This window comes from Rousettus aegyptiacus, unplaced genomic scaffold (genome assembly GCF_014176215.1).
Source record: "Rousettus aegyptiacus isolate mRouAeg1 unplaced genomic scaffold, mRouAeg1.p scaffold_m13_p_14, whole genome shotgun sequence".
NCBI lineage: Eukaryota > Metazoa > Chordata > Mammalia > Chiroptera > Pteropodidae > Rousettus > Rousettus aegyptiacus.
Genome location: NW_023416289.1, coordinates 41643766 through 41666841, shown reverse-complemented (window position 1 = coordinate 41666841; position 23076 = coordinate 41643766). Strand labels below are relative to the sequence as shown.

At 57.4% G+C, this 23076-nt stretch overlaps 2 protein-coding genes across 2 annotated transcripts; both read left to right on the top strand.

Annotated features, from left to right (window-relative positions):
• The first annotated feature begins 1751 nt into the window (after positions 1–1751).
• ERF (ETS2 repressor factor) lies at positions 1752–9305 on the top strand. The gene is made up of 4 exons (XM_016129956.2): positions 1752–1931; positions 6312–6546; positions 6914–7029; positions 7132–9305. The coding sequence occupies exons 1-4, from the start codon at positions 1910–1912 to the stop codon at positions 8427–8429; spliced, it is 1671 nt and encodes a 556-aa protein (XP_015985442.2). The 5' UTR covers positions 1752–1909; the 3' UTR covers positions 8430–9305.
• A 3519-nt stretch (positions 9306–12824) lies between these two features.
• GSK3A (glycogen synthase kinase 3 alpha) lies at positions 12825–22098 on the top strand. Its single transcript, XM_016129955.2, has 11 exons — positions 12825–13529; positions 15127–15314; positions 16712–16795; positions 16956–17066; positions 18306–18436; positions 18536–18642; positions 19583–19680; positions 19761–19856; positions 20254–20440; positions 20777–20869; positions 21405–22098. The coding sequence occupies exons 1-11, from the start codon at positions 13247–13249 to the stop codon at positions 21476–21478; spliced, it is 1452 nt and encodes a 483-aa protein (XP_015985441.2). The 5' UTR covers positions 12825–13246; the 3' UTR covers positions 21479–22098.
• The last annotated feature ends 978 nt before the right edge of the window (positions 22099–23076 follow it).

Below are 23076 nucleotides of genomic sequence, written 5' to 3'. Positions count from 1 at the left end.
GGCTGTTATAGACCTACTGGAAATTTTGCAGTGTCTTTATTAGGCAGGGAGAGGGGGCAGGACAGGTAGTAGTAAAGCATAGTGGTTAAGGGTGGTGGTTTCAAATTGGATAGATCAGGATTCGAATCCCTGCTGCAACATTCACTGACTAGGGCTTTGGTACATTGACTTCCCCTTCGAACCCACTGTCTTAATCTGTAAATGGGGATAACAATAGTAATTCCCCTCTTTGGGCATTTGCGAGGATTAAATGAGATGCCTGGGACAGTGCTTGGCCTAGTGCCTGGCACATCGTGAGCTGTTGTAATAACAATGATGATGATGATTATTGCTGGACCACACTGCTCCCAGAGGGTTAGGGTATCTGTGGGGGAGCTGCACTGTCCGTAGGCAAGGTTACATAATTAATTCCCCAGACAGGTGATGCTTCCCTGGAGCCCTTGGTCTCCCCAAGGAAGAGGCCTGAGACTTCTCAAGGCATGAGTGAGGGACTGCTCTAATGCAGCTAGGAACCCAGCAATGGAGACTGGACTTCAAACCCTAAAAACCCAGAGCTGACCCTGCAGGCCTTCCCTCACCATGGCCTGTCTGTCTCTCCATGCCCATCTTCTGGGTTTCAGCTTCTCTGAGCATTACCCCTCACCTATATTTCCATCCTTTGGTACCTCAGAGTCTTTTCTGAGACCGTCAGCAGGATAGGCCTGTGAGTATTGCTTCTATTTGCCCTGTACATGCTGCCGGCTAAGGCTGGCCGTCTGATCAGCCCTGATTTCCTGTTTCCCAAAGCCTCAGGCTCCATCCATCCCTCCTGGTGCAGAGAACAGAGACTTAACACCGCCCTACGCCCTACCGCGCTGGCCTTCATCCTTAAGCCCTGCTTTCCTCTCTCCTGGCGACCCCCCAGTGCCCCTTGGGACCACATTTGTTCTGACTTTGGTGGCCCCCACGCATCCTGGCCCCACCCCCGGAACTCCCTGTCCTGGTGCTGGAGGTGGGGGGTACCTCCTGCCCAGCCGTGTCCCGAGGACAGCTGCAGCCTGGGGATGGAGGGGGGGCTCCCGAATGCATTCTTTGGTCACTTCCTCCCCAGCTGGGACTGGGGCTCTCTGTTAAGGCTAAGACCCCAACCCCGGAGGAGCAGAGGGCACAGCCGCCTCCCTATTTCCGATGCTGGGAAAAGCTTCCCACCCATTCCACCCCACCCCTGGACAGCTGCCCCCATTCAGGCTCAGAGTTGGGGGGCAGGGTAAGGCCAAGCTGGGAAACGTGGTCTCGGTCATCCTCCAAGGTCCTGACCCCAGCTCCCCTGCAGAGAAGATTCTGCCTTCTCCCGAAAGGTCCATGCCTCCTCCCGACAAAAGTTTCTGACCCCTCTCAGACAGTACCCCCTCCCTTCTTACAGGATCCTAAAAGAAACTCTGGATCCCGCAGTGGGCAGGAGAGGAGGAGGGGCGGCAGGTCGCGAGTGCAGAGGACTTCAGTTATCTGCAGACTTGGAGCCTGCGAGAAGGGTCATGACCCCCGGGACCCCATCCCACCCCGCCTTCTCCATCCTTCCTCCCCCGTCGCGCGGCCCCTTTAAGCCTAGAGCCGGCCAGTCCTCAGTGGCTGCGCGCCGGCGAGTGTGTGTGCGTGTGTGAGCGTGTGAGTGTGTGAGTGCGCGGGGAGGGGGCGGGCGCAGTGTCTCCATGGCGACGCGGCGGTGACGTCGCCGGCCGGGGGGCGTGGGCGTCCCGGCCCCGGAGTGCGATATTAACCCGGGAGGCGGCGGCGGGGAGGGGAGAGGCTCTGAGAGGCGAGGCCGGGTGAAACGGCGAGGGCGGCCCGACGGGCGCGGGACGGGACGGGGCAGCGCGGGCGCCAGGAGCTGCGGCCCGGAGTCGGGGCGCCTCGCCCTGGGCCCCCCAGCATGAAGACCCCGGCGGACACAGGTGGGGGCGGGGGCAGCACGTGTGGGGGAGACTTGTTGCCCCGGGAAACAAGGCGGAGAAACTTTGGGGGGGCTGAAGGGTTCCGGAGGAGCCCGAGTGATCCCCAGTTACGGGGGACCCCCAAGTACTCGAGACCTGTTGCTTCTCACAGCGCGAACGGGGGGTACTGCATGGGACCCCCGATTTCTGGCTGCGGGCTGAGTGGTGTGGGTGCTGCGAGTCCCGGTCCTCTCTCTGCCAGGACCCCGAGAGCTGGGCTCTTCCCCACTCCTGGGATCACGGAGGTGGCGGAGTCCTTCGTCGCCGTTCTGTCACGTTGCACTCTGGGGGCCGGGACGTGTGCGGGGCTTGGAGGGGGGGCCTATCCACGGGGCCCGCTATCCTCGGTTCTGTGCTGCGAGGTCCGGCCCGTGACCTTCACCGCGGCGCGTGCTCTGCACCGGCTTAGAGAGGGATACGGGATGGCCTCTAGGAGGAGGGCGTGAGTGGGGAGCCCGGGACTCGGGGTCCGGGCAGCGCCGCCCCTCCCCCGCCCGTCTCCGCCGGCTCTTTGCTCCCCCGCCCGCGCGGAGTCGCAAAGTTCCAAAGCGCAGCCCGAACGTTCGAAAAAGGAACTTTTTGTTTCCGACCTTAGAACGCGCGGCTTTAAGGTGGCTCCGGGGAGACCTAGGTACCCTCCTCTCGCGGCGCCGGGGGCTGGGTGTTGAGGAGGGTGAGGAAGGTAGGGGGAACGCGGAGGTTCCCCCCGCCCCCCTTCCTCACACTGCTCTTCTCTTTCAACCCGCCGTCTTTTCCCTCCGCCCCACTCTACCCCGCCAACTTGCTCCTCCTTAAGGGGCCAAGGTTCCCCTCCTCCGCTCGGTCGGCGGGCTGGGGGCAGCGGGATTAACCCCCCTCCCACTCGGACTTTCCCCCCTCCCCTCCTCCGTCGCCGCCGGGCTCGGGCGGGCTGGACTTTGCGCCTGGGCGCGCTGGGGGGAGGGGTACCAGCCGCCCCCTGCCCGTCTACCCCGTCGGAATCCGGCCCGGGGCGGGGACGGGGGAGGGGGAAGGGGGCCGGGCGCCGCTGTTCAAACTTGTTTCCTTTCCCCGGCGGCGGCCGCGGCTCGGGCTCCTGTGTGCGGGTGTGTGCCCCGACCGGCCCACCCACCCTGCCCCCCCCCACGCTCGGCGGGTGGGGGCGGCTCTTAAAGGGCTCGAAGCCGGGCTCCCGCGCCTGGGGATCGGGGCCGAGGAGAGGGGCTGGGGCATGGGTGCAGAGTACTTTAGGGTCAGTCACGTGCGACCCACATACTCCGGCTCCCACGGGTTCCAGGGCCGCTGGGCCTTGGGGGCAGCAGGAGCCTCCCCTTGCCTGAGGAGGGGGCCCAGGCGCTCAGACAACCCCGCCTCATCTTCCTTCCCTGCTACGGGCCTTCGCCTGGTGGGACCGGCTGGGCTGCTCCCCCAACCCTGTATTAGGGCCGAGTTGCATGTGGGTTCTCCGGCTGAGGGAAGGGGCGGGGGCCTGAGATGGCCTCCGATCGTTCGGTCAGTGCGTCTGCCTCCTGGCCGGTCGCTGTGCGCCCTTCCATCCTATTCTCCATCCCGGCCCTTATGTCCTCTGCCGCCGCTGTTTCCCACTTCCTGTTTTCTTCCCAGCTCTGGCGCCACCGAGGGCTGCCTGGAGTGGGGGAAGTGGTGGGGCCCCCCAGGAGGCCGGCGTGCTCTTCCTCTACCACCACCCTCCCTTCCGACCCCCATAGTCTCTTTTAAAAAGTTTGGGCAGTCAGGTAAACTTGAGGGGCGTCCAGGGGGGTCTCCTCCCCCAGGTCTCTACAGTCTGTCAGGAAGAATCTCTACCCTACCTCTGGGACCCAGGTGTGCCTTCTGGGACCTCGCAGTCCCAGCCCTTCCTGTCTGTCTGCTGCCACTTCTCCACCCTGTTTTGCAGTGTCCTGAACCCTTCTCAATGTCAGCTGTTTTCTCCCTGCCTCACTGTCCCCCCATGCTCCAGAGGTCCTGCCACCCCCAAGCTTTCTTGGTGCAGGCCGGTGGTTCCTTGATTTAAGCACGTGGATCCAGACACAGCACATACTCACACATGCTCCCCTTGCCCGTGCCTGTGCCTGGCTCCTGGTTCCAAGGCCTGGGGAACAGAGCCCCATTGAGATACCCTGACGTCACCCCCCCCTTCTTCCTTCTCCCCCCAAAGCCTGGAACAGGCCTTCATGTATGCCATGTCCGATGAGGAAAGCCGGCATAAGGGTGGGCCTGGCAGTGGGGTGGGTCCCTGCCAGGAGCTGGAACCAGGGTCCTGGCCCCAGAAGGGGTTTACCCAGGCAGGGAGCTTCACAAGGGGCCTTGGGACAGTCTCTGACATGCAGCTCGAGGCCTTTCCAGAGCCCCCTACCTCCCTTCCCAGTTCCCTTTGTGTTGCATGTAGTCTCTCTCACTCCTTCTCTTCTGCAAAGTTTATTTTTAGCCTCCTGCTCCCCCGCTCCCAGGACTGTCGCTGCACACACGTTGCCTGGTTACCGGGACAAGGAGGCTGGGGCGGGTGGGCTGGGAAGGGTGGCTTTAATTTTGGGGGGAGGGTGGAAGTCAGTATACTTTCCAACCCCAGACTGATGTCTCAGGGGCTTTGGCCCTCCCCTCCTGGATCTGGGAGCCAGTTTGGGGTTTAGGTGGGAGAACATGGAGCTTGGTGCCCTGACAGGGCCAGGTCCTTTTTGGGTAGGGTCAGAGGGTTCATGAAGCTGGTAGTTTGGTCACTTGGGTTCCCAAGGACCTCTGGGGCCTGGGTTCTCTGGCAGGGTGAAGACAAAGGGGCGAACACCTGGGTTCCCAAGAGAAGGATGGGGCTGTGGATGCTGAGGTCCATGGAAGGCATTGTCAGGGGCTGTCATTTCTGAATGGAGCAAGGGCTGCTGGTGCAGGTTGGAGGTCATATCCCTGGAGCCCTGAGGGGCTGGCTAGTTTGAGACCAGGATTTCTGAATGGGGCAGGGATTCGGTGGGGACTGCTGGGGGAATGCTGGCCATCCCTGTCTACCCAAGGCCCAGGAATCAGGGTGCTGGGTCTCTGGGGGAGAGAGTTGGCTCTGGATTTAGAGGGTGTGGTCCCTGTGGGAGCAGGAACTGCTGATCCTGTGTCCCCAAAAGGAAGGATCCCCTGTTGGATTCCAGACTAGGGTGGAGCCTTTGGGGGAGGCCCGGCTTTGCCCCAGGGGTTGGTTGGTACCTGCTAGAGCTGGGGCTTGAGCCAGGGCCAGGGCAGGGTGGCCAGCCCAGGCAGCCTGACTGGGACTTGGGACCCCGCCCATCTGTAGCTGTCCACCTTGGCTTTCTCCCTTTAGTGGCACCAGGGCCTCTGCTCTGCCTCCCCTCTCCTTTTCCCTTCCTCCACTTCCCTCCTCCCACCCCCTCCATTACCGGCTGCCTAGTGCTGAATTATTGATGGTCCCTGATTACCCGGGGGTTTGGGAAATGACAACAACCGCAGCCCCCCCATCTCCTCCCCCTAGGCTGCCCACCCCCTCTAGGGACCAGCCAGCCCACCACCAACCTCTACCCAAGGTTAATGTTGGGGGTGGGTAGGCAGGTGGGCAGGGAAGAAGCCGAGGATGCGAAGGCAGAAGGAGGAATGGGCACCAGTGGTGCTTGTTCAATCTCAGGCCTGGGCTGGGGCCCTCCAGCCAGGTTGGGCCCCCGTGCCCAGGTCTGGGGAGGGCAGTGCAGCACAGAGGGTCTGGGCTTGGGTGGGGGGGCTCTCTCAGACAGTCTGGGTTTCACTCTCCAGGGAAGACAGAAGCCTCTGTGTGTGCAAGCGCTGACCTCATCCACAACCAGCCACCCCACCCCTCCTGGTCCTTTTAAGAAAAAAAAAATCCTCTCGGGTCTTGGGGTGGGAGTACAGGCTCTGGTAGGCCTTGGAAGGGAGACAGTATATGTTCTTAGGAGGGAAGCAGAGGAGCTGGTGGGGGTTAGGGGGTGGTATGACTGACCCTGAATGAGAGTGAGGGTGGGGCTGGGGGGGGCCTTGCCCCAACTCTCTGGCCACGTGTGCCCCTTCCTGCCCCTCCCCCACTGGCAGCCCTGCCCGCCGGCCTGGCTTGGTGCCTGGCCCCCTGGCACTGGCCCCGGGACCCGCCGCCGACGGTTTCCTGTTTCTCCCGGTGTCGCTGGAGCAGGCTCTAGCTTCCCCTCCCCCCCAGCTCTCATCTAGCCCCCTCACACACAGACATACACACTGTTTCCCTCTAACCCAGGTCCTGACTTTGCTTAGGGGAGATGGATTTCCCCATGTTGAAGTTGGGGTAGGAGGTGGACCGTGGGAGGGGACCCAGAGCCCCGGACTAGGCTCCCTGACCCGGGGCCACTCCCCTGCCTCTGTCCCCAGGGTTTGCCTTCCCGGATTGGGCCTACAAGCCGGAGTCGTCCCCTGGCTCGAGGCAGATCCAGCTGTGGCACTTCATCCTGGAGCTGCTGCGGAAGGAGGAGTACCAGGGTGTCATCGCCTGGCAGGGGGACTACGGGGAGTTCGTCATCAAGGACCCCGATGAGGTGGCCCGGCTTTGGGGCGTCCGCAAGTGCAAGCCCCAGATGAACTATGACAAGCTGAGCCGGGCCCTGCGGTGAGGAGGGCAGAGCCCCTGGGCAGATGTGGACAGCCCCCCACCAGCTGGGGAGCCCCTGACCCATGGGAATAGGCTTTGCATTTGACTCCTGGGTTTTCTAAATTGTCGCTGTGTGACCTTGGGCAAGTCCTAACCCTTCTCCAAGCCCATCTGTCACACAGAGGTGTCCTGAGGAGAGAATGCAGCCATGGGTGTGGCCTCTAGTCTGGCTCCAGACTAGGGGAGAGCTGGTCCCCACCCTTTGCACGCTTGACTGCTCTTGGTCTTCTTTTATGAGCAGCATCTAACGAATATCATGGTATGGGGTTCGGACTTGGGTCCTGTGTGACTGACCATCTGATGACGTCTCTACCTGCACCCACAGCTATTATTACAACAAACGCATTCTGCACAAGACCAAGGGGAAACGGTTCACCTACAAGTTCAACTTCAACAAACTGGTGCTGGTTAATTACCCTTTCATCGATGTGGGGTTGGCTGGTGAGTACCAGGGCTGGCAGGCATGGCCTCGGAGGAGAGGGTGTGTCTCCATGTCCAGGTTGGGCCAGGGGCTTTGACACCACATCTCCCCTCTCTTGCCAGGGGGTGCGGTGCCCCAGAGCGCCCCTCCAGTGCCCTCGGGCGGCAGCCACTTCCGTTTCCCTCCTTCAACACCCTCTGAAGTGCTGTCCCCCACTGAGGACCCCCGCTCACCTCCAGCCTGCTCTTCATCCTCATCCTCCCTCTTCTCGGCTGTGGTGGCCCGGCGCCTGGGCCGAGGCTCGGTCAGTGACTGTAGCGATGGCACTTCAGAGCTGGAGGAGCCACTGGGAGAGGACCTTCGGGCCCGACCACCAGGTCCTCCGGAGCTGGGTGCCTTCCGAGGGCCCCCGCTGGCTCGCCTGCCCCACGACCCTGGCGTCTTCCGTGTCTACCCCCGGCCCCGGGGTGGCCCTGAACCCCTGAGCCCCTTCCCTGTGTCGCCTCTGGCTGGGCCTGGTTCCCTGCTCCCCCCTCAGCTCTCACCAGCTCTGCCCATGACGCCCACCCACCTGGCCTACACGCCCTCGCCCACGCTGAGCCCTATGTACCCCAGTGGAGGTGGGGGCCCTAGTGGCTCAGGGGGAGGCTCCCACTTCTCCTTCAGCCCTGAGGACATGAAACGGTACCTTCAGGCCCACACCCAAAGCGTCTACAACTACCACCTCAGCCCCCGCGCCTTCCTGCACTACCCTGGGCTGGTGGTGCCCCAGCCCCAGCGCCCTGACAAGTGCCCGCTGCCGCCCATGGCACCTGAGACCCCGCCGGTCCCCTCCTCGGCTTCGTCCTCCTCTTCCTCTTCTTCTTCCCCATTCAAGTTTAAGCTCCAGCCGCCCCCACTGGGACGCCGGCAACGGGCAGCCGGGGAGAAGGCTCCAGCGGGCACCGACAAGAGCAGTGGCATTGGCATTGGCTGTGGTGGCAGCAGCACAGGTGGGCTGGCAGAGGGGGCAGGGGCACTGGCCCCCCCACCGCCACCGCCACAGATCAAGGTGGAGCCTATCTCAGAAGGAGAGTCGGAGGAGGTAGAGGTGACTGACATCAGCGATGAGGATGAGGAAGATGGGGAGGTGTTTAAGACGCCTCGTGCACCCCCTGCACCCCCCAAACCTGAGCCTGGCGAGGCACCTGGGGCCGCCCAGTGCATGCCCCTCAAGCTTCGCTTTAAACGACGCTGGAGTGAAGACTGTCGCCTGGAGGGGGGTGGGGGCCCCGCTGGGGGCCTCGAGGATGAGGGCGAGGACAAGAAGGTGCGTGGGGAGGGGCCCGGGGAGGCCGGGGGGCCCCTCACTCCGAGGCGGGTGAGCTCTGACCTCCAGCACGCCACAGCCCAGCTCTCTCTGGAGCATCGCGATTCCTGAGGGATGTGGGCAGGGGACCGTGTTTCCCCACCCCCCATGCTTCTTTTGCTGCCTTAAGTCCCCTGTGCCCTGGAGGTGAGGGCAGCCCCGAGTCTCTTCCCCACCTCCTTCCTTTCCCTCTACCCACGTTTTGTATAAAACTTAAATTTTTTTTTTAATGGTGAGGGTGGGTGGGTGCCCAGGACGGGGGGCTGTCCCCTGTCTCTGTGGGTTTCTAAGCTCCGGGCAAGGTGGTGGTGGGGGAGGGTGGGAGGGGGGAGTGATGGGGGCCACCTCCATTCCGGGGAATTTATATTTGAACTGAGGCTCTGGCCTCAATGCCCAGGAACTTTTTTTTATTACAATCGCTTAGGAAGTAAAGCCTTGTCTTCCTCCCTGTTCTCTGCCTCTGTACCCTCTCCCTGTCCTCCAGCCATCCTCAGCCCCAGTCCAGCCTTCCCTGCCCCTCCAGGGGCCATGAGTGCCTGGGTTTCTCACCCCACAGGGTTGCAACAGGGGAGGGAGGGACATTTTATGATGAACCAAAAATTTCATTTCGGGGGTGGGGTTGGGGGCAGAGGAGGGTGAGGGGTGCCGCCCATAGGCCACAAAGCTACAAGTGCCTGCTATCCCTCTCCCACTCCCCCACCCCAGCACCTGTCCAACCCCTTCACCCCTCAGCTGCTCCTAAGACCAGCCTATAGGCAGGCAGATAGTGGGGTGGGAAGGGGGTACCCTGAAACCAAACTGGAAGCCCTCTCTGCCTCCTAGCTGGGGCCCCTGGGGTAGGGGTCTGTGGTCAAGCCTTATTCTGTATTGGGGATGGAATGGGGGGGGGAAGTTGGGGGCTGCTGGAGAATGTATTCAAAACAATAAAACTTGGACCTTTGGATGGAGTGATCTGTGTCACCGAAGGGCCACAGCCTGTGCTGGATTCTGAAGGACGGGCCTGTTGTGGCTCCTAGGTGGATATATGGCCAGAGGGCCTAATCCCATCTGAATGGGTCAAATTCCAGGCCTGGGAAATGATCTGACCTAGGGGTTGTGGGGGGGGGGGGGCATTTGACCTCCAGGGCCTGATGATTAAAGTGTCAGGCATACTCTGGTTATCATCTGATTGCTCCCCTATCCCGGGGGGACTGCTTGTCTTTAGAAGCATTTAGACTCTTCACCTGTTGCCTGAAATGCCTTTCTGGCTCCGGATTCCTATCCATGTCCCCAGCCTCTGGCAAAGGCCTGGAGCTCCTTTTGTACCACCTCTAGTTTCTCCATACTTCACTCTCCAAGGGGCACTTCTGAGTCTGGGAGTCCTTTGGGGACAGGCCTGTAGTCCAATGAAATGTAAACCTTGCAAGGGACCTTAGTGATTTTCCTGTGGAACCATGGGAACACCCTCCACCAGCAAGTTGAGACGGAGCTGGCTTAATCAGAGTTGCTATTGATTGACCTACTGTGCACCAAGTACCTAGTTAGGGGCTGTAGTGCTGTTATCTCCAGCACCAAGCAAGGTAGGTTCAAGTCTCTTAATGACCTGCCCAAAGCCCTAAGCCCAGCCAAGACTTTAAATGAAGTCTCTATCTGAAGCTTTCTTTCAACTCCTGGGTTTTCCGACTAAAGCCAGAATGGTTGGATCTAGACCATGGTCTCAAGATTATAGAATCTATATCAAGTTAGAAGCCCAGGTTGGAGAGGTCAAATGGGATGGAAGATCATGCCCCTTTCAGACAGCCCAACCCCTTCAGTGCAGGTGAGGCGCCTGAGGCCCAGAGGGAGGAAAGATTTTCCCCAAGGCCACACAACTGCTAAGAGATAGAGGGAATTGAGAGCTCAGGGCCTGTTGGACTGGCTTCACTGTGAAACCCCACCCTGTGCAGCTCTGAGGGGGAAGGAACTGGCAACTCCTACCCACTCACTTCATCCTCACTTCATGCCAGCCAAGGGTGGGTGGTCCCAGATGATGTAGGTTGGCAGTGAAGATGGGATCCAGGGCTGGGGTATTGGCAGGAAACCGAAGCTCTGGTGGCAGCCTGTGGGCAACTGCTCCCTCTCCTGGGTGATGTAAGGCACTCCCTGGGGTGGGGGCCACTGGCCTATTTCTGGAAGTTGGGAAGAGGCATGTCTCCTGGCAACATAGTTGCAGCTGAGTTGGTGGTGATAGTGTGATGGAGAAAAGGGGATGTCATGGGGGGGGGGATGGGGGTGCGGAGGGAACCCTGACAAGTGCTCAGCTCCTGATTCCAGTGTGTTCAAAACATTTCTAACCAGGTCTAACGTGGATTCAAAGGTGCTCAGCTCCGGAACTGCTTTCCAAATGACTAGGCCAGGGCAGACTTATTGCCCCCAATTCTGGCCGAGTGAGGTATCATAGGTGGCATCTGGTCTTGAAAACTCCAGGACTCCTCTAATCTTTAAAATGACCTATCTAAATCCGTTCACCCTCAAGACCACACCTTTGCTCCCTTCCACATTCTTCAGGATCTCTGATTCAAAGTAAAAAGCTCTTTATAAATTTCACTATGCTTCATCAATTGATTCATCCTATCAGAGTTCCTCTTTGTACCTAGAACACTCCCACAGATCCCCAAAGTTCCTTACGCTACTCAACCATCCCTCACCCCTTCAGGTTCCTCAGAGATCCCGTCACCAGTAGTTTCTCAGTCTCCCCCAGACCTTTTTGAAAAACCCCAAGGCCCCTCTGACTTCTCCACTGGTCCCCAGTAAGACCCCTTCACCTCTCTCTACGGTACCTCTGAGTACCTCCAGGCACCCATAGGCCCCTCAAAGACACTGACCACCCACCCTGGCACCCCTTGACACGTTCTGAAGCCCTACAAACATCCCGGTAAGAGTTCCTCCTACAGTCGCCCTCAGGCTCCCACAGATCCCAATCCCTGTGGTGGCCGTTGCCTATGTGCAGACCACTGCGCATGTTCCACAGCTTTTGGCGGTTAAGTAACCGCCACTATCCCGCCCCGCTGCCCTTCTGGGCCTTCTTGTTTCAGTGTAGGATTGATTTCCCAGGCTTCGGGGCTTGACTCAAGATTTTTGATTTTCCACTCCGACCTGCCGTCAGAGGGCAGCAGACACTGTTTGGCTGAGAAACTACAACTCCCAGAAATGTCCGCTTCGGGCTGTGCATGATGCAGTCGCATTCGTCGAGAAGGGAGCGGAAGTGCATCGGCGCTTTGCCTCTGGTTAATGTAGTCTGAAAACGCTTTAACGCTACCGTCTGGCCCGCCCCGGGGGACTGTGTCCATTGGGAATTGCAGTCAGGAACAGACCAAGTGGACGAGACTTTCTTCAGGCTTCCGAGAAGGCAGGACAGTTAATACGAACACAGGTTCGGATTAAAATGAAGTCTGGAGACTCTCTTTCCCATCATTCCAAGAGGCAGGAGGGGCTGAGGGTAATTTCATTCTAGTTCCAAGAATTTACAGGACACACACACTCTTCACAGCTCCCTTTGGATGCTACTGTCCTTCTGGGTATTAATAAATAGGGCGACTTAATGCGTGCACAAACCCAGGCTACTTTTAACAGATGGCTTTCTTGTTTGAGGGCCGTCCAGGATCTTGTAATTTAAGAAGCAGGAGGACGCAAAAAGATGAATGGGGGTTCAAGGCATTGTATTTTCTTTTTTAACGCTCCGCTCAGCCTCCTGCTACTCACAATGCTAGAAAAAACTAGATTGTATTCGAAGACTGTATGTTCTGACAACCCGCCGGGAACTTTGTTTCCCAAATCGTTTGCAGGGGAGTTTTCCTTCCCGATTTGTGGAAACTTGAAACTTGGAATTTTCCAACACCCCCTAGTCGACTTTGGCTCTTTCTTGGAAACTGGTGGGGGCGGGAAAGAAGGCGTTGAAATACTTCACGCTCGCGCTTTCCCGCAGGTACCTCGTTGGACTCCGCTTCCCGGCAAGCGTAGACAGTCTTGTCTCACAGTGTCCCGCATGCTTGGGGCTCATGGTATATTCCCTTCCCCTCAGTCAATGGGGAAGCTGCCTTGAACTCCATCTCCCACAAGACGCAAGAGCTCGCTGTAGCAACTGCTCTGAAGCCTTGGTGTTGACTACATTTCCCGGCCGGGACTGCGGCCTAGTGTACGAGGGAGGAGGAGAGTTATATCTATTCCATTTCCCAGCCTATCTCCGGAACTGCAGTAACCATTTGGGGATTAGGTATCACATGGGACTCCATTTCCCGGCGTGCTTTGGGAGTCGCTTTACACCTGCAATGCGGTGAGGGCGTGGCGACGACTCCATTTCCCGGCTTGCCTCACGGTCCGAGAACTGCGGGTCATCCTGCGCCAACTCAATTTCCCAGAGTACACCTGGCGCCAGTCGGCACACGCAGCCAATAGACTCTGAATGACTGGACTCCGTTTCCCGGCGTGCCTCAGGTCACTCACGGAGCGGCTACGACTACATTTCTGAGGCACGCTGTGGGGCTCACCATTGCCACAGAGGAGTGGGTGTGCGACTCTGACTCGTCTCCCCAAAGTACTTCAGGGTCCGCCGTGAGCACAGTTGACCGACTTATTTCACAGAACTCTTTCTCGACGCGCAGAGCGACTCATCCTCGCGGTCTACTCTGAGGCCTTTGCGGACTCCATTTCCCGGCGTGCCACGCGGCTCTCTCCAGGCCGAGGGCGGTGACGGCGGCGGTGAGGGCCGGCGGACTGCATCTCCCGGTGTGCCCCGCGGCGGGCGCTGGGCCGGAGCCGGAGCCCGAGCCCGAGCGGCGCGGCCTGGAAAAGGCCAGAGGCCGGGGGAGGCAGCGGCAGAGGCGGCGGCGGGGGCAGCCCGAGCCCCGCGACCTGGGCCTGCGCTCGGCGCCATGAGCGGCGGCGCGCCCTCGGGGGGCGGCCCTGGGGGCTCGGGCCGGGCGCGGACCAGCTCGTTCGCGGAGCCAGGCGGCGGAGGCGGCGGAGGCGGCGGCGGCCCCGGGGGCTCGGCCTCTGGCCCTGGCGGCAGCGCCGGCGGGAAGGCGTCAGTCGGAGCCATGGGTGGGGGCGTGGGGGCCTCGAGCTCCGGTGGTGGCCCCAGTGGCAGTGGCGGAGGAGGCAGCGGCGGCCCCAGCGCGGGCACCAGCTTCCCGCCGCCCGGAGTGAAGCTGGGCCGTGAGTACTAGGGAGCCCGTGGTGGGTGGAGATCAGGGTTCCCGAAGCCCCTCAATCGTTGATCAGTTTCTTCTATTTGGCCAGATAGGAGCTCGAGGTTACTGTGCCTCCAAAAACTGGGATCTGATCTCTCCCTTTCTCAGAGAAAGATTTGGGGGGTTACCATCACTCGGAATTTAAGATTAGATATAGTAATCCTCAAAGAAACAGGGGTCACAGGTTCTTGTTCTTCCAGCACCACGGTCTTGGGTCCTTGAGGCTTAAAAACAGAAATCTGACGTTGCCATCCATTAGAGAGTAGGATCAGGGGTCATCATCGCTTACAAATGGGGCTCAAGGGTTATTGTGTCCAAAGAGGACAAGTGTAAAATCAACACCACCGCTACTCAAAAAGGGGGCTCTGAATTTGCTTCCCTTTATAGGAAGGGGATTTCTGTGTTCCCAAAGAACAGGACCAGGGCTTTCCAAACCTGGTACCCAGGTCATCTTCCCTTTTAAAACACAGTTTCCAAAAGTGGAAGTTAATGATTGATGTTTCTTAGAAGCAAGGGCAGATTGAGAGTTAGCGTACTTTTCAGACCAAGTCATAGTCACTGTTCTCATAAAAACATGGCTTGGTGGGTCTCCTTTCACAAAAATGGAAGGAAGGGTCACAGTTCCCCATAGAATATGGATCAAAGTTATATGCCTTTCATTCTGAGGTGTGTCATTGGTTTGGGAAAAATGGCTATGCAGGATCACCTTCAAAAGGAGGTGTTAACTGACCCCTCAAAATGGATTTGATTCGTTAGTGACCCTTTTCTTTGGGGGAACCTTTCATCAGTTCCCTGAAGAAAAATAGTCCTTATCCCCAAAGTGCCACCAAAGATTGCTGCCATTCAGACACTGGAACTAGGAATTATAGTTTTCCTTTGAAGGACCAAGGCTGGGTCAGCTTCACAATTTAGTGCATGTCGGTTAAGGACCATCCACATCCTGGAAGGGGTCTGGGGCTCTGGACCACACAGGTGAGGTCAGGTCAGTGCCTTCTCTAACCCCAAAGTATCTGTGCAAGGGATAACTATTCCCAAAAAGCGAGAGGGCACTAGCACTCATGCCAAGAGGAGTCATTCATTCATGTCACCAAAAACCAGTGGTAAAGTTACCAGCTCCACCAGGAGGATGTAGAGGTCACTCCCCTGAGCTGTGAGGAAGGTTAGTGCTTTCCTAAAGAAGCACCTCAGTTACTGCTCTTAAGTGGAAGAGGTTAGGTCGGGCTTTCCCCAGTCAGGAAGGGCCAGTGGGCAGTAAACTCAGAGTAGATGGAGTCAACACCTAGGAGTGTTGGCTTCTCAGACCAGGAGGCAACACCTAGGAGTGTTGGCGTCTCCTCAGACCAAGAGGATCCAGTGGTTTGCTGCTTATTAGAAGTGGAGATTAGGGGTCAACAAGAGGTTTAGATGTCAGGATCTTCCTGTATGAGAGGAGGAGAAAGGAAAAAGGAATGGAGAGGCCCCGGAGAGCTTCCTGTAGAGAGTCCCCTCCCTGCCATAGCCCCACAATGGGGTGGTGGCAAAAGGGGAAAGGTCAGTGGGTTTGTGTCCCCTTTGTTCCCCAGGTGACAGTGGCAAGGTGACCACAGTGGTAGCCACTCTAGGCCAAGGCCCGGAGCGCTCCCAGGAGGTGGCTTATACAGACATCAAAGTGATTGGCAATGGCTCATTTGGGGTCGTGTACCAGGCTCGGCTGGCAGAAACCAGGGAACTGGTAGCCATCAAGAAGGTTCTCCAGGACAAGAGGTTCAAGGTAGCTTGGGGGCAGGGCGAGGGAGGGGCGGTGTGGAGGGGACATGGAGGTTTGACTGGGCATGACTGGTGAGAGAGCCCCAACAAGAGTGCTGGCTTTAGGGTTCCACATGGGATCTGAGCATGGGCCAGAGGAGAAGGGAGATAAAAGGGAGTTGTGTGGAAGATGGGAATGTGGATTCCAGGAGAGCCCAGAGCCGATGTTTATTGGGCTTTTGCTCTTTGTAAATGCTTTTTGCAGGCAGTTTCTTGCTTAATTTACTTAAAGGCTCTCTGAAGGTAGGTAGTATCGTTGTTCCCATTTTAAGTAAGCAGAAATTGGAAACTGAGATTCATATAACAGAATTGCCGGAGGTCAAGACTTGAATCTGATTCCCAAGCCCTCAGTTATACTTCTGCTCATAGGAGAAAGGAAGCTGTTGGGACTGATAAGTGTCTTAGCAAAGGTCTTCCTCTCCTCCTGGTGAGTGTAGGGTAGAATCCGGCTTGCCTAGAGCTCACCAAACCACAGGCCTTGATGTGGGGCTCTGTCCCCCTGAGGAAGGGTGTCCTTTCCTCATTCCCTATGAGCTAGTGGAGGGGAGGCCCAGGAGAGTGGAAGTCAAGAGATAATTGGTGTTTGAAGGATGGCATTTTTGAGCCTAGGCTAGTCTGGACATAGAAGAGCTGAGTCTAGGTTGGGGAGCCAGGTCATGCCCTGGGTCTGGGCAATGAGGACTCTTGGGCAGGAGATGCTCCAGGGTGGCAGTCAGAATTGGATTAGTGTTGAGTTCCAGAAATGAGAGACATTTGAGGGTGGGGAGTTCTGAGGCCCCAGAGAGAAACAGAGTATAGGGGAGAATGCTGAGACCAGTGGGCCTTCTGGGAAGAGGCTGAGGCTGAATCCCTTTTGGGAAGATGAGAATTAGAAGCCTGAAGTCTGGGATTCAGAATCCAAGCCAAGGTTCAAGGGCCCAGATGCCTCCACGGGAAGCAGTAGGAGTGCAGACCAAGGTGAACTGGATGGCCACTACTTATCTGTTGTCGTTTGTGCCATGCTGGGAGGCTGGCCTCTTGTGGCCACATCACCTGAATTTTCAGGAGAAGCCAGGACACTGGATTTGTACATGAAGTTATTTGATTTTCAAGCATCAGCAATAAATCAAACATTTTAAAATGGGCTGAAGAAAGCACATCTGTGGTCTGGGTTTAGCACGTAGGCCTCCAGCTTTTGTGTGAGGGGGATAGGTTGGGGTGAGGAATCAGGCTACTCCAGGGGGGTCTTGGAGCTGGGACACAGGGAGTAGCTGCCTGGCTCTGTTGGGAGGAATAGGGGAGTAAGGCTGTGGTGAGAGGTACTAGGAAGGGGAGGCAGAGAGAGCTGGTGGTTTTCTGAGGCTCTCTCCCTTTTCCCCTAAGAACCGAGAGCTGCAGATTATGCGGAAGCTGGACCACTGCAACATCGTGAGGCTGAGATACTTTTTCTACTCCAGTGGGGAGAAGGTGAGACCTTCGGGGTGGGAGGAAGTCCTCCACCTTCACTCCACCCATTTTCCTGCCTTTCTCATGACTGCCAGTCCTTCCCCAGTTCCCCACAAACCTTCCCTCCCCCTTCCTCACCCTTTCCTCGCAATGCCTCACACCTCTCCTTTGCTCTCTGCAGAAAGATGAGCTTTACCTAAATCTGGTGCTGGAATATGTGCCCGAGACGGTGTACCGGGTGGCCCGCCATTTCACCAAGGCCAAGTTGACCATCCCTATCATCTATGTCAAGGTGGGCTGGCAGGCAGGGCTGCTAGGGCCTAGTCCCACAAAGCCTGGGCCTTCAGACCCTCCTGCCTTCTGTGGATTTCCTCATTCTCCAAGTTTACGTTGGTCCGAAGTCTCATGTTCCCTGTCCTTGTTCCTGTGTCCCCAGAAATGAAGCTTGCTAAATGCAGGGCGGCAGGCCGACTGGGGCTGGGAAGGCTGTAAGGCACCTGCTCAGGTCCATACTAGGAGCCCAGTGGCACCAGTAGTGTTGGAGGAATTGGCTCAGAATTGGGCAGTGACCAAGAATACAGAGGGGCCAGTAGCTGGTGCTATGGGACCTCACCTCCTAGGTGGGGAGTTCTCTGGTGTGGTGATTGTCCTATTGCTGCCTGTGTGTCAGGCCCAGCAATGAGCAGTTCCAGAGGCCCAGCTGACTGAAATCCAGGCCTTGCACCTGAAGCCTCTCCATTCAGCAGGGTAGACGGATATCATCACAGAGAATTTTAAAGTTGTTAGCACCTGCCATACTAGAAGGAGCGCGGGGAATTTTGGAAACAGAAGGCTCCCAGTCCTGTCTGCTTTGTGGCGAGAAGAATTAAGGAAGGCTTCTAGAAGGAGACCAGGTGCAGGGCGAGGAAGTGGCATCTCCGACCAAGGGTAGCAGGAATAGAGGAGGAGGGGGCCCGGGAAGCAGGCCCAAGCAGTTATTACTTGCCAGGCAGTGGTCTAGACCCTGGGGGACGTGGCAGCGATGGAACAAAAGGTCCTTAGCACTTATGTTCTAGTCACTGGGAGGGGGAGTGGCAGGAAAACCTAGCTGGAGAGAGTCTGCTCATGGGTGGTCTGACTGAGGCTGAGCCCTTCCTCCAGCCGGTGGCCTCAGTGAGGGGGTAGCCGAGTGCCTGGCTCCCCAGCTTGCTTTAAAGCAAAGCCTTCCTGATGTCTCTTATTCATCAGGCTTCTGCTGAGGTGTGGGGTTGAAGTGGTAGTTGTCAGAATGTGGACCAGCACCAGCACTGGGGGCTCGTTGCAAAAACCCCTTACTGAACTTACTGAATCTCAGACTGGGAGCGGGCCTGGCAGTCTGCTTCTATGTGGCCTCCGAGCGATTCTGATGTGCAGCTTGAGAACCAAGGGGCAGTGGAAGCGTTTTCAGGTCAGCGAGAGAGGGCCTGGAGGGCTCTTCTGGCCACGAAGGTGGAGTAGTGGTGTGTTCTGGGGAGAGCAGGATTGGAATTCTGATGTCCCCTGCCTGTCCCAGGTGTATATGTACCAGCTCTTCCGGAGCTTGGCCTACATCCACTCCCAGGGCGTGTGTCACCGTGACATCAAACCCCAGAATCTGCTGGTGGACCCTGACACTGCTGTCCTGAAGCTCTGCGATTTTGGCAGGTGGGCCTGACGTCTGGGATATGCTGGGTGGCCAAAGGGGCGAGGAGTCGTCCTGACCCTTGCCTGTCTGTGTTTACTCCTGTCCTCCTCTTCCCACAGTGCAAAGCAGCTGGTCCGGGGGGAGCCCAACGTCTCCTACATCTGTTCTCGCTACTACCGGGCCCCGGAGCTGATCTTTGGAGCCACTGATTACACTTCGTCCATCGGTCAGACTTACAGGAGGGTGGGGTGGGGACAGCGGTTGTGGCAGTTTTTAAGTTCTGTGTGCTTCTGCCAGCCTCAGTGATAAAAGCAGCTTAATGTCTGTCCTTTTATGCAGTCCTCACAAACTTAGGAGGGCAGTGTCGTTGTACACTCCTTTACAGATGAGCAGTTGCAGGCCACCTGCCTACAGTTGCACCGCTGGGACTGGGCAGAGTTGGGCTTTGAAAGCTGACCCGACTCCAGAGTCCATGCTGGCTCTGGAACCTCCCAGTCAGCCCTCTCTTCTCATTCAGGGGGAGGGGCTGATGGCGACCTTAGGGGAATCTGAGGTGAGGCTTTGCCACCATCAGGGTGTGACCTGCTCTAGGGGCCTGTGTCCCTCCCTGTTGGTGGGAATGACAGTGCTACCTTCCAGGCATGCGGAGGACGTGAAGGGTTTAGAAGAAAACATTAATCAGCTGCGTGAGGTGGTCCTTATGAGTGAACTTGTGCTGTGGGGGGTCAAGGTACAGACAAGGCAAAGGGGAGAGTACAAGGCTGCAGCAATTTCTGTGGGCAGGATAGAAGCTAGGGAGTGAGCACAGCAGCCCAGGACTTCAGGCTCTACCTTTCTGAGGCCTAGAGAGCACAGTTGCGTGTTCTAGGCCTGCTGGGTTGTCCTCCAGGGCTAGAGGCAGAGAAAGGGCTCATTGGGCTTGTTGAGTGGAGGGAGGCCGTGAGGGTTGGAAACACACTTAGATTGGAGACTGTACTGCAGTCAGGCAGATCTAGAGGTTCAAAGTCAGGCTCCGGTGTTCCTAGCTGTGTATGACCTTGAACAAGGCATTTCTTCTCTTAGCTGAGAAGATGGGGCTCCTGGTCCCTCTCAGGATGACCATGAGGGACAGAAGTGTTTGCGAGGGGATGGGTGTGGTAGCCATGACTCTCTCCCATTTCCTTCAGATGTGTGGTCAGCTGGCTGCGTATTGGCTGAGCTCCTCCTGGGCCAGCCCATCTTCCCTGGGGACAGTGGAGTAGACCAGCTGGTGGAGATCATCAAGGTGTGGGCAGGGTCTGGTGGGCAGGGGTGGGGCTAAGGGATAGGGCCCTTGGCTTAGATTCCTCCTCCCTTTCCCTACAGGTGCTGGGAACACCAACGCGGGAACAGATCCGAGAGATGAACCCCAACTACACAGAGTTCAAGTTCCCCCAGATTAAAGCTCACCCGTGGACAAAGGTGGGGCAGGGCAAGGAGCTCAGGCAGCATGGCCAAGATCCCCATTGGAGGCCAACTGGTCTGGGGACCTGGCTATGGAGTTATGGTTTGGGAACGGGCCAGTAACTTTCATCAGATCTGTTTGTGGAATTTCCTGTACTCTAAAAGTTGAGGACCCACAGTGGACTCAGGAGTCACATTTTTCTGGTGGGGAAATAGGCTCATAGCAGGTGCCATATAATCCAGGCTGTTTAGGCGATACAAACTGAGCTCCCTCTTAGGGGTTGTGCCTCAGTTTCCTTATTTGGAAAGTGGGTTTGTGGGAGGCAGGCAGTCACATTCGCTGCCAGCACTGTGGTGGTATGCCGGTGCCTGGGGAGTCTCACCCTCATGACCTGTGTCCCACTTCCCCCCCAAGGTTTTTAAATCTCGAACGCCGCCTGAGGCCATCGCGCTCTGCTCTAGCCTGTTGGAGTACACACCGTCCTCAAGGCTCTCCCCGCTGGAAGCCTGTGCCCACAGCTTCTTTGATGAACTGCGATGTCACGGAACCCAGCTCCCCAACAACCGCCCGCTTCCCCCCCTCTTCAATTTCAGTCCTGGCGGTGAGGGCACAGCCTGGGATCTGGGGAGCTGGAGGGGCAGCGAGAGATCATGGAGAAGAGCTAGTGTCGAAGATGGGAGTGGGGAGCCGAGGGTGGGCGACAGGGGAGGCCTGCGGCTCAGGAGAGGCCCCCCGCCCCGATTCAGGGAGACCTGAACCTGCACGCACGCCCTGCGATCTATGCTAGGCTCTTTCCATTTTTCCATTTAAAGTACACGTGTCCTCAAACGCTTGGCCTTGCCAAGAGCTGGGTCCCCCATTCAGTACCCCTTTCAAATCCCAACTGGATCTCCAGAAGCCCTGCCTTCTGACTGGACGTGTCCATTCCTGTCTCTAGAACTCTCCATCCAACCATCTCTCAATGCCATTCTCATCCCTCCTCACTTGAGGTCCCCGGCGAGCACTGCCACCCTCACCCCAACCTCACAAGGTAAGTTGGGGTAAAGCAGCATTTCTGAGCCTAGGCAGCTGGCCTCTTCATAACAGCCCCTGAGTTTCCTGCAGGCACTTGAAAATAGCTGACGGTTTGATGGTATGGAAAGCGTATTTTACAACATGTGAATGGCCACCTGTGTTGGGCATTATTTGTGTTGAAATGCTAAGTGGAAAACCAAAGACACGTTTGGCCTATACAAACAGTTGAAGTTGTTGCCTGCATTTAGAAATTGGGGTATTTCATGTACAATCCAGAATTCCTGTTTCTCTTGGGAAGAAAATCCAATAGGGCAGCAGTGGGCCTACTCCTCAGGCTGAGCTGCAGCTGCCCTTTGATGTGGGGCCTGGCTTTTTGGTGAGTCACTCAGTGACCAACCTGGCCCTTTGGCATGTGAGTTTGCAAGCCTGGACCCAGAGTGACAGTTTTCAAATTCTAATGTAGCCATCTCACACTGACTTCCTGTTCTTGGGGGTTTGGGCTGGGGTTCTGAAAGGCAAAGACTAACTGTCTGCTCTTTCCTTCCCCTCAGCTTTAAGTGAGACTCAGAGCAGCTCGGAATGGCAGCCAGCTGATGCCACAGCTCCCCTCACTAACTCCTCCTGAGGGCCCCGCCAAATACCCTTCCATCTGGGAGCCCCAAGTGGGGCTGGGAAGGGGGGCCATAGCCCATCAAGCTCCTGCTCTGGCTGGGCCCCTAGACAAGAGGGCAGAGGTAAATGAGTCCCTGTCCCCACCTCCTGTCCCTCCCTCACCAGCCTCACCCCTATGGTGGGCTTTTTAAGAGGATTTTAACTGGTCATGGGGAGGGAAGAGAAGGATGGGCGGGGTTGGGGGCTTGAGGACCTCCTACCCCCTTGGCCCCTCCCCTACCCCCAGGCCTCCACCTCCTCCAACCCTCCTCCCCTCCTGTGTCCCTTGTAAATAGAACCAGACCAGCCAGTCTCCTCCTTTTCCCTTTCCTGGCCCCCGGGTGTAAATAGATTGTTATAATTTTTTTCTTAAAGAAAACGTCGATTCGCACCGTCCAACTTGGCCCCTCCCCCTCCTACAGCTGTGTCTCTCTTCTACAGCTGTGTCTCCCTCCTTCCCTCTGCCCTAAGGTCTTCTCCCTCCTCTCCTCACCCTAGAGGGCCGGGGTGGGGGGCTCCTGATGTCTTAGTTTCCACAGTAAGGTTTGCCTGTGTACAGACCTCCGTTCAATAAATTATTGGCATGAAAACCTGCTCCTTTCTGGCTGCCTGTTTCCACAGAGGTGAGGGCGGTGCCTGGTGGGCTGTCCTGGGAAAGGAGTGGGCTGCATCTCAGGCAGGGGGATGGGATAGAGTGAATGCAGGCTGGGCCATGAGAGGCCAGAGTCTGGGTCCTGGCTCAGGTACCCAGCATTTCTGTGCAGGGATGAGCTGGTTGGCTTACCTGCTGCAGAGGCCTGGGAGGAGCCTATTCCCTGGACCCAGTATGAACCATGTGCTTCTACCTATGGAGGCACTGTCACCTCCAAGTGACCTGTGAGAGAACTGGGGATTGGGTCCATGGCCACAGCATAAGTGGCAGAGTCAAGACCTGAACAAAGAGCTGTTTCAGCCCATGCTGCCTGCTGTTTCAGGGTCTGGAGGACACACAACTAACCCAGTATAGACCCTTAACAGGCATGCATGGGGTCAAGGCACTGACCCTGAACCCTAGCAGATCTATAAGCTTTCATTTCTATGTCTTAAATGGGGTGCCTACCATGCTGCCTCCTAGAGGTGCTAGGAAGTGAAACCCCTGAGAAGGTTGGTGCAGAGAGCCTGGCTTTTACCCTCACTTAGAAAACATGCTGGGGTCCGGAGGGTAGGGCAAGGGAAATGGCATCCTTTCCATGTGGTGCCAGCAGTGAGGGCAGAGGTCTCAGAAGTGGAAAGGGGCCTGGGGAGCAACTGATGTGCTCCATGGGTGAAGAAAGAGGGAGAAGAGTTTCAAACATGTTCCATAGGGAGTTCAAGAGCTGTTCCTGTGGCATCTGGGCTTTTGTCTGCTCCAGCCAGCCCCAGGGGCATCTGTGTACTGCCCCGAGTAAACCCTGGCCCTCTGCTCAACTCCATGCAGGTGGCACTTTGTTTGTAAGATGAATATATACAGCAAGTGGACCAGAGCAGGGGAGGAGGGCTGGTCTGGGTGAGGGCAGAGCTAGGGCTCCTGGGAACCCCTTTCTCCTGCTCACA